At 38.8% G+C, this 11209-nt stretch overlaps 1 protein-coding gene across 4 annotated transcripts in view; it reads left to right on the top strand.

Annotated features, from left to right (window-relative positions):
- The window catches only part of LOC309859722 (uncharacterized protein), a 23664-nt gene extending 17846 nt beyond the window's left edge, over window positions 1–5818 (top strand). For all 4 annotated transcript variants that reach the window (XM_082720799.1, XM_082720801.1, XM_082720800.1 and 1 more), the window contains exon 5: window positions 3247–5818. In XM_082720799.1, coding sequence (XP_082576925.1) covers window positions 3247–5324 — 2078 coding nt within the window. In that variant the 3' untranslated portion in view covers window positions 5325–5818. The remainder of the gene's footprint in view (window positions 1–3246) is intronic.
- Window positions 5819–11209: the final 5391 nt, after the last annotated feature.

Genomic DNA, 11209 nt, shown 5'->3' on the forward strand with positions numbered 1-11209 from the left:
AAATTTAGCAGAACCAAAATTGTGCTATGTTCTCTTAGCACAAGGAAATCAAACTGTGAATCAGTAATGGAAAGGCAGTAGAGGGCACCTGGGTGGCTCAGTGGGTTAAAGCCTCTGCCTTCAGCTCGGGGCATGATCCCAGGGTCCTGGGATCGAGCCTGGATTCAGGCTCTCTGCTCAGCGGGGAGCCTGCTTCCCTTCCTCTCTCTCTCTGCCTACTTGTGATCTCTGTCAAATAAATAAATAAAATCTTTTTTAAAAAGGCAATAGAAAAATACCTAAACACTTCAGGATTAAACAAGACACATGTAAGTAAAGCATGAATGAAAGAGCCCAGAGGAAAATTTAAAATAACATACAGAAATGTCAGGTATCAGTCTCACTGGAGTTCCCTATGTGTGATGAGTTGTATTTCTCTTGATACTTAAGTTTTCTTTTTGTGATTCTTTTAATATTTTTACTATGATGCATCTTGGCATGGATCTCTGTTTATCTCACATGGAGTTTATCTTCTTGAATTGACATATTACTCTCTTAAATTTGCAGGATTTTGCCCTCATTTTGTTGAATGATTTTTCTCCTCTCACTCTTCCTTCTGTTCTTTTGATATTCCCATTATGAATATGTAGGTACAGGTAGCACTGTCTTTCATTTTTTTGAGGCTTTCTTCGGTTTTATTCATTCTTATTTCTTTTGTGTAAATGATATCTATTGATGTATCTTCAAGTTTACTAATTCGTCTTCTATAAGCTTGAATCAATGAATTTATAAATCCTCTCTAACGAATTTACAATGCAGGTATTATACTTTTCAAATTGAGAATTTTTGGTTCATTCTTTTCAGTTTGTTGATGTTCTCTATGTGATGAGGGTGCCATCATTACCTTCCTATACTTCCTTGGACATGGTTGCCTTTTGGGCGTGTTTGTAAAAGCTGCTTTCAGAAGTGCTAAGTCCGATATTTGGACTCTTTCAAGGGCAGTTAGTTGCGAAATTTTCCTTTTTGTCTTGTGAATCACAAGACAAATCTTTTTTCTTTCTTTCTTTCTTTTTTTTTTTTTTTGAACAAAAGGGATATTTTAGATATTTTGTACCTAGCCTTATACTGATTCCTTCTTCTGAAAGGGCCTGTTGTTATTTTTTCCTTGCTTATTTATTTTTTTAATGACTGGATTGGATTATTTGAAGTCCTTTCCTTCCACAGTGTACATCTCTAATGACTCTTGTCAGAGGGCTCTGCCTTGGGGGTGCCCAGTGTTACTAGGATGACAGAAAAGTTTTTCAAAGTGTTAGAAAGGAAAACCTGATGGAACTTGAATGAGAAAAAGATGCACAGTTATAGTCTGTTTCAACATCTCTCTCTGGATAAATAGAAGAACACTGAGTAAACAAATTGACTTAATTGACATTCATATAATATACCCCACCCCCACACACAAATAAACTGTGAAATACACATTCTTTTCAGGAACACATGAATGTAAACCAAGGTAGATTGCATTCTAAGATCTAAAACAAATCTCAATTAATTTAAAAGGAGTCAAGTCATATAAAATATTTTTTTTACCAGAGTAGAGTTAAATCTAGCCAAATTAAAAATCAGTAACAGAAAGAGCTGTAAAATTCCCAAGTAATTAGAAACTTAATGGCACACTTTTGCATAACTTGATGGTTCAGAGAAGAATTTGAAGGGTAAATTAGAAACTCTTTTAATCTGAATGTTCATGAAAACAATTTGTGGGAAATCAACATATAGGTAATTTTTATATTGGAAATGAAGTATGTATATAGTATTTCATTATTTTCCATATGATCTTTATTCCTTACTTCTCTTACTACTTTTGGGTTTATTCCTTACTTCTCTTATTGCTTTTGGGTTTAATTTTCTCTAATCTAGGGTTTTTCCTCTATAGAGACTATAATCCTACATATATGCATATAATTTTATTTTAAAATTTTTATTTATTTTGCAGACTACCTTCTTTAGCCGGGGCCTTCTTTGTGATCCATTACTTCTTTCTTTAGTTTTATTGTCATTTTTTCTGCTCTGTCATCATGCCTTTTTCAATGCTATTTATTAAAATTCCAGTGAAGTCTCTTTTCTCTTTGGGCTCTCTGTCAGTCTGCCTGGACTACTACAACAAAACACCACAGACTGGGTGACTTAAATAACAGAAATTTGTTTTCTCACACTTATGGAGTTTGTAAAGCCAAGGTGAAGGTGCCAGCAGGGTTGGTTTCTGGTGAGCCCTATCTCTTCAGCTTGCAGACAGCACCCTCTTGCTGTAGCCTCACATTGCTTTTTTTTTTTTTGCTTTTTTTTTTTGTGCACATGGTGGGAGCAAGGAAGTTGGTGTCTCTTCAACTTCTAATAAGGATGCTGTTCCTATCAGATTAGCCCTACACCCTGATGACCTAATTCAACCTTAATTGCCTCCTTAAAGGCACTGTCTCCAGATACAGTCACATTGGGAATTAGGGCTGCAGCATATGAATTTGGGAGAGGGACAGTTCTGTTCATATCTGGCTTCTTGTAACTTAAGTCTATTCCAAGGTCACATTGTCCTTTTTACAATATTATTCCTCACCTAGATCACAAAGCGTTGTGTCCTTAGTTCCCATATACTCTTGGAGTTCCCAGTGGTCTGAATAGTCATGTATCAGAACTGAGATGTCATCTCAGTATTGCCCCACTCATAGTGAGACTTTCCCTTTCTGGGAATGATTCTATTTACATTTAATCATCTCTGAGTTCCCTGTCTCTTCTTTATGTGTGGTTGTTACAGTATGTAGCTGACTCTTTCAATGGATGTGGGCTCATTATCAGTTTCTTCTGTATTTAAATGTTTCTTTCCTTAGTGGTGATTTGAATTTCGTAGTACTTTGTATCTCCTAGTTATGCCAAAGTCGTGGGTTGTTGTAGGTAATTTTATTTGCTCTCCTTATATTGATATTTTAACCGGTGCTGTTATTTTTTAGACATCGGAATGCAGATGCACACGTTGTAATAGCCAGTTTCTGCTCCCTTTTTGCACTGTGCCAGGTTTTGTTTCTTGTTTTCATTTCTGTTTTTTCATATCAATCTCAAGAATAGAAAAAAAAAACATATGTGCTTAAAATTATTTTCTTCTCTGGAGACTAAAAAAGAAATCCAAGTCAGCTATAATCTAGGGCATTTGTATATATATTGCATTCCATAAAAAATGTGTTAATATTTCTATGTAAGGTTAATTTTTCTTATTTTTAGAAATCTGGAAAACTGATCACAAGAAAGAAAGAAACCACAAAAACCAGCCTAAACATGTGTGGGAAGTTGCATTCATCAATAATAAAACACTAACTAAAGAACAAGGTAATGTAGTAGAAAAACCACTTAACTTGGACACAAAGTCTTTTCCTTCCAGAAGAACTCTCTGTCAGTGGGACTCACGTGGAGTGAATTTCAGCTATATTTCAGAATTGTTTATCGATAAGAAAAACTATTTAGGAAAAAAGACTGATGAATTTAATGCTTGTGGAAAATTGCTACTCAGTATTAAACATGAGAAAACTCATACTAGAGAGAAAAGTGAATTTTTTAAAAATGGTAAAACGTTGAGTCATGATGAGGACCCTATTCATCCTGAGAAGATTCAAATGTTAGAGCAAAATTTTGATTATAATATTTATCAAGAAACCTTCCTTGAAAAGGCAATATTTAGTACGTACAAGAGAGAGATTGCAGAAGGTAATGATTGTGAGTGTAATGAATATGGGAGAATCTTCTTTGATAACTCCTTCTTAGTCCATCGGATAAATCCCTCAGAGGAAAATCATTGTGGATTTAGTGGTTGTGGAAAATCCTTATGTGTAAAGTCTACCCTTTTGAAACATCATGGGGCACATATGAAACACTATGAATGTAATCAAAGTGGGAATAATTTCAGGAGGAATTTATGCCTTTCACAACTTCAGAAACCTCATAAAGGAGAAAAACACTTTGAATGTAATGAATGTGGGAAAGCCTTTTGGGAGAAATCCCACCTCACTCGACATCAGAGGATACACACGGGAGAGAAACGCTTTCAGTGTAATGAATGTGGAAAAACTTTTTGGGAGAAGTCAAACCTCACTAAACATCAGAGGTCACACACAGGAGAGAAACCCTATGTGTGCAGTGAATGCGGGAAAGCCTTCAGCCACAAGTCAGCCCTCACGTTACACCAGAGAACACATACAGGTGAGAAACCCTATCAGTGTAATGCATGTGGGAAAACTTTTTATCAGAAGTCAGACCTCACTAAACACCAGAGAACACACACAGGGCTGAAACCCTATGAATGCTATGAATGCGGGAAATCCTTCTGTATGAATTCACACCTTACAGTGCATCAGAGAACTCATACAGGTGAAAAACCCTTTGAATGTCCTGACTGTGGGAAATCTTTCTGCCAGAAGTCACATCTTACACAACATCAGAGAACTCACATAGGGGATAAACCCTACGAATGTAATGCATGTGGGAAAACATTCTACCACAAGTCAGTTCTCACCCGGCATCAGATAATTCATACAGGGTTGAAACCTTATGAATGTTTTGAATGTGGGAAAACCTTCTGCTTGAAGTCTGATCTCACAGTACATGAGAGAACTCACACAGGGGAGAAGCCTTTTGCATGTCCTGAATGTGGGAAATTCTTCAGCCATAAGTCTACTCTCTCTCAACATTATAGGACACATACAGGGGAGAAACCCTTTGAATGTCACGAGTGTGGGAAAATCTTCTATAATAAATCATACCTAACTAAACATAATAGAACACACACAGGGGAGAAACCCTATGAATGTAATGAATGTGGGAAAACCTTCTGTCAGAAGTCTCAGCTCACACAGCACCAGAGAATTCACATAGGTGAGAAACCTTATGAGTGTAATGAATGTGGAAAGGCTTTCTGTCATAAGTCCGCCTTAATTGTCCACCAGAGAACTCATACAGAAGAAAAGCCCTATAAATGTAATGAATGTGGGAAATCTTTCTGTGTGAAGTCAGGACTTATTTTACATCACAGAAAACACACAGGGGAGAAACCCTATGAATGTAACGAATGTGGGAAGTCCTTCAGTCACAAATCATCCCTCACAGTACATCACAGGGCTCACACAGGAGAGAAATCTTGTCAGTGTAATGAATGTGGGAAAATTTTTTACCGCAAGTCAGACCTTGCTAAACATCAGAGATCACACACAGGGGAGAAGCCCTATGAATGTAACACATGTGGAAAAACCTTCTCTCAGAAGTCAAACCTCATTGTACATCAGAGAACACACACAGGAGAAAAATCTTAACAATTGAAGTGGATGTTAAGAGTGTCAAGCTGCACTTCAGCAGCCATTATACAAGAATTCACATTGGCAGAAGCTCTGTTGACATCCTGAATGTTCAGGAACCTTCTTCCACACAAACTGGCCTTATTTTACTCCAAAGTAGACTGCAACAAATGCAGGACAGTCTTGTTAAGTAACATTCCATTGAATGTCACCAAGGAAATACTGGTATAAAACATTACAGATTTTTTTATTTTGTAAAAGTATCTTTGTTTGCTTTTTTAGCAAAAATACAAACTAGGTTATGTCAGAATTTATATTAAAGAGAAACCTTTCAATTTGAGGTATATAGCTTGAAGATTATTTTTAGAAGTAATACAACATTAGAAGTTGAGTTTTGGGTTTTGATGCCGTATTTATCTTTGGGAAACATAACAAATTGTAATTTATAGAAGTATATTGTGCCATGTAAAGCTTTAAAAACAAGCAAATAAAAAAAAAGTAAAATGAAAAAATAGACTTACAAGAAGTTGGAGTCGTACATAGAATTCTCACATGCCCTCCAGCAAGCTTCCTCTGTTGCTGTCTTCCACAGCCATGGTATATTGTCAGGCACAGGGAGTTGATGGTACCATAGTACTAAGTCACGTACAGTCCTTATCCCCACTTCAGTTTTTACATTCAGTTTGTGTGTACGTGTAGTTCCGTGAAATTTTATCACTTAATAGTTTGAGTAACCATCAACATAGCTTACAAAATCGAAATGGAATCTGGAGTTTCTGTTGCATTAGGATTAAAAAGGATTCACGATTTCATCACGAGAAGTTCCCTCGTGTTAATCATACTGCAGCCCTCATTCTGACAATCATGTGAATATGAAGCTTTTTATTTATTTATTTATTTTTAAAGATTTTATTTATTTATTTGACAGAGAGAAATCACAAGTAGGTAGAGAGGCAGGCAGAGAGAGAGAGGAGGAAGCAGGCTCCCTGCTGAGCAGAGAGCCCGATGCGGGACTCGATCCCAGGACCCTGAGATCATGACCTGAGCCGAAGGCAGCGGCTTAACCACTGAGCCACCCAGGCGCCCAATATGAAGCTTTTTAAAAGCAGAAATAAATTGAGTAACTAGGGCCACAGCCTTTAATCCTTATGTGAAGTGTCCCTCAAGTGTGCAGGATTTGCCTATCCACATACAGTACCTTATATAAACTATATGTGCTTCATCTGCATCATGCAACTTAATCTGGTTGTGAACACAGAACAGACACTCCTAATTTGGCAGTTGTTACCATATCAGGCACATCGCCATGTGTGTAAGGGCTGAGCAGTTTGTAAAAGGAGGCCCACAGAGCTCACTTGTAACCCTTTAGAATGTATAAATCAAAATAGCAAAGTGGCAAATAGAATGTATTCAGTACAGAGGGATATCTAGTTCCTAGTCTCATTTTCCCCATTCATTCATGGTTCATGTCAAACCAGGAGGTGCCTCAAATGTACATATGTGAGTCCTCTAGTTTTCAGCCCAAATTTTATACAAACCCTCTGCAAGTAGCTGCCCTCTAAGGCTGAGGCCGGTGTAGCCAGAGACAGATCTGAGCCCTTGGAGATTTTTGGCACTGTGAGAAGGTGGGTTGAGACTGGAGCGGGTGGCACTGGAGTGGGGCATTTATTGACTAACAGGGTATAAAGGTGGTATAATAAATTACACCATCAGTGAGATTACACAAATGGGGTTACAGAAACAAATGATCTTAACTTGCACAAAGAGTCTAAGCTTACATCTTAGGAAACTAGGAAAAGGAGCTGATTAAATCCAGCATAAACAAAACAAAAGAAATAATACTTCAAGCAGAAGTCAGTAGAACCAAAAGTTAGTTATTTGAAATGGTCAATGAAACTGATAAACATCTTTGCTAAATTAACTAAGAAAAAGAGAAGATACAAGGTGCTGACAATAGAATGAGGGAAAGCCATAACAACTGATTCCATGGACATTAAAAGGATACTAATACTATGGACTGCTCTCTGTCCACATATTTCACAACCTAGATGAAATGAAATAGACCAGTTCCTTGAAAGACACAATCTGCCCAAACTCACAGATCTAACTAGGCATAAAGCTGTTAAAGAAATTGAGTTAATACTTGATCTTCCAAATCAGAGAGTGTCAGGCCCAAATTGTGTTCATTAGTGAATTCTAGCAAACACTTCAGGAAGAAGTGATACCATTTCTCTACAATTTCTTCCAAAAAGTAAAAGCAGAAGTACTTCTTAACTCCTTCTGTGAGGCCAGCATTGCTGTAGTAGCAAAACGAGGTGGACATTACAAGAAAAGGAAACTGCAGACAGAACTCTGTGTCTTGGAACATAGATGCAGAAATCCTCAAGAAATCATTAGCAATTTGAATCCAACAGTATATATTTTCACATCATGACCAAGTGGGGTTTATTCCAGATATGCAGTCCTGGTTCAGTATTCGATAATCACTTCATGTAGACCATCACATCAACAGGCAAAAGAAGAAATTACCATATGATCATACCAATAGGTGCAGAAAAGCATTTCACAAAATCTTAACCCACATTCACAATAAGAAATCTCAGCATACTAGGAATACAGGGAATTTCTTTAACTCGGTAAGATACGTCTGCAACAGCCCTATAGCTAACATTGTACTTAATGGTAAGAATAAATGCTTTCCCGGTAAGATAAGGAGGAAGGGGGCCCCTTTGACCTCTCTTTTTCAGCCTCCTTCTGGAAGTCTTTGCTAACACAGTATGACAAAGAAAATAAACTTGGATTTGGAAGGAAGAGATAATAAAACTGTCTATATTCACACATGACATGATTCTGTAGATAGAAAATTCCAAGGAGTCAACAATAGAATACCTTGACACTGGTAAGCAATTATAACAAGGTTACAAGGTACAGTGATTGAGTGAATGGTAAAAAGAAATGAGCTTTCAGGAACAGAAGGCATGGAGGAAACTTACTTACATGTTGCCAAATGAAAAGAGCCAATCTGAAAAGGCTTTACACTTTGGTTTCCATCTATAGTGCATTCTGATAACAGCGGAAGCATATGGAGACAGTGAAAAGATGAGTGATAGCCAGGGGTTCGGGGCAAGGCAGGGAAGGTTGAATAGGTGGATTGTAGAGGATTTTTAAGACAGTGAAACAATTCTGTAGGATATTATAATAGTAGATACATGTCATTTATTTGTCAAAACCCATGAAGTGTAAAACACAAAGGGTAAACTGTGGACTTCAGTTAGTAATAATGTATCAATATTGGCTCATTAGTTGTAACAAATGTACCACACTAATGTAAAATTGGAATAAGGGGACTGTAGCAGTGGGTAGAAGTGAAGGAGGTATATAGGAACTCTGTACTTTCTGCTCAATTTTTTTGTAACTCTAAAAGTACTCTAAAAAATAAAGTGTATTAAACAACGCTGCCTGCATTTAGCAGTGTAGATGAATCTGTGAAGCTGCTTTCCTCTATACTTAAAAAATTAAGAACTCACATTATTCAGGGCAGGAGCCTTCCCTCTTTCCTCTGCTACTCCTTCCCCTGCTGCCATTGTGCACACATCTGATGCCCGATGGTGTTGAGGTGCACATTTATGGTATCCTGTGGCTCAGTTGGTGATAAGAAAAGAGATCCCTTCCAAATCGCCAGAGAAAGTAGCTCAAATGCTCTTCTGATGCAAAACCTTTAGCTAGTGAACCTGAGGTCTGCTCAGCACTGCTGTTTTATCACTACTCCAAGGGTCTAGCCTTGGAATTATGGAGCTTAATGGCTTTGACCCAGGCTATGGACAAATGACCTTACTGTTTGTGAACCCTGACCCCCGGGAGATTGACTGGCATTCCCTGGAGGAAGCGACAACTGCCAAAGAGGCCGACTGCTAGGCTCTGGTGCTTTGCTTTCTGACCACCCAGGTCCGTGCTACAGGTGACGAAAATAGAAACCTGTGACTACATGGCTAGAAATCCAAAATACTCTGAGGGAATTTGTACAGAGAGAAAAGAGAGAGAGAAGATGATGGGCATGGTAGAAAAAAAGAGACAACCATAGAGAAGATGATCCGTCATCCACTGAGTAATGGGCCAAGCACACTCCTGCTGCTCCAGTCTTCTCCCTGTGCCTGTGTTGGAAAGAAATTCTCATCCTCTGTTTAGAGGGGAAAACAATCATTCTGTGCCTCAGCAAAGGGGATTATTCGAATGCAACTTAAGCCCAGGATCTTTAATCTGTAAGAAGCGACTATTACCATGGAGCAGACCCATGGCCTTGAAGATCCTGACTGGAGGATCTCTGGGGAAGGAAATTTGTAAATTTGATCAGAGTAAAGAAAAAAACCCTGAGGTCTATCAAGTGACAACAAAAAGGAAAGATGCAGCAAGAAAAATGAGGGGGTGCCTGGGTCGCTCAGTGGGTTAAAGCCTCTGCTTCAGACACAGGTCATGATCCCAGGATCCTGGGATCGAGCCCCACGTCAGGCTCCCTGCTCAGCAGGGGGCCTGCTTCCCCTGCCCCCCTCTCTGTCTACTTGTGATCTCTCTCTGTCAAATAAATAAATCTTAAAAAAAGAAAGAAAGAATGAGGAAGGGGGAGTGTCTTGGATACAGGAAGAGGCGACCACAAAATGATGGAAATGAAGGTCCACAGATTGACCCAACTGGGGGAACATACTTAATTTATACAACAAAGACAACAGTACCTCTACTATTTAGTTTCTGAAATGACTTAAATATCTGCTGAAATGCACCATTGGCAAATTTCCATGGCCTTAAAACAGGGCTCAGATTACGGTTGTATCTGGGCATTCCACTCAATTTCATCATGTTACTCCTTAAAATCTTGGAGGAGTTACTGAATATAAAATAGGAGTTCCATAGACTAAATATTGGTGCTTTCCTTAAAATTCACTTGTTGAAATCTAAACCCCAGTGTGATGGTATCTGGATAAGGTTTGGTTATGAGGATGGAGCCCTCATGAATGGGAGTAGTGCCCTAATAAGATTCCAGAGAACTCTCTCGGCTTTTTGCCTGCGTGAGGACAACCCGGAAAGACAGCTGTCCGTGAACAAGGAAGCAGGCCCCCACCAGACCCTGATACTGCAGGGCGCCTTGGTCTTGGACTTGCCAGCCTGCGGAACTGTGAGAAATAAATTTCTGTTGTTTATAAGCCACCTGGTCTCTGATAATTTGTTTTAACAACCTGAACAATCTGAGACATTCAGGATAAATAGGTTCATTTAACCTTAACCAACAGAACTGTAGCCAAAGTTCCCCATGGTATAGCACCCTTTGACTTAAAGCACCATCCCACAGTAGGTTCTGATCCAGTGAATATAAACTTTGGGCACTTAAACAGTCAGTTGACAAAATGGGACCCCTCATGTACCGTACACCTTTAGTTGAAACCATTGTAAAGTTCAGAGAAGTGATTATCACTACTGCTTCTCCATTTAATAGTCCAGTATAGTCTCTTCTTAAACCTGGAAATGCTGATGGCACGTCACAGTGGGTTACAGTAACCTCGGTGCTATGGCCCATCTGTTCAGGACCCAACACCACTTTACTGAAATTACTCCTTCTAGCCCAATAGCCACCACTACAGATTTTGTTCTCACAGAATTGGCTACTATATTCTGTTCAGTGCCCTCTTCAATAGCCTCTGCCACAATTTGCCTTTACCTCCGAAGGGGCACAGTACACCTTTCCCAGGCTACCAGTGGCATATCTCAGCACCTCTGCCTCTGCACATAGTCTTTGCAGGCAGTATCTTAATTGCATCCACATTTCTTCAGGAGCACAGGTATGATACTGATGACATCCTCTTCTGAGGAGCTATTTCACACATTCATTGGTGACATACAGATACAAAAGAATC

This window comes from Mustela nivalis, assembly GCF_964662115.1.
Source record: "Mustela nivalis genome assembly, chromosome: 2".
NCBI classification, from domain to species: Eukaryota; Metazoa; Chordata; class Mammalia; order Carnivora; family Mustelidae; genus Mustela; species Mustela nivalis.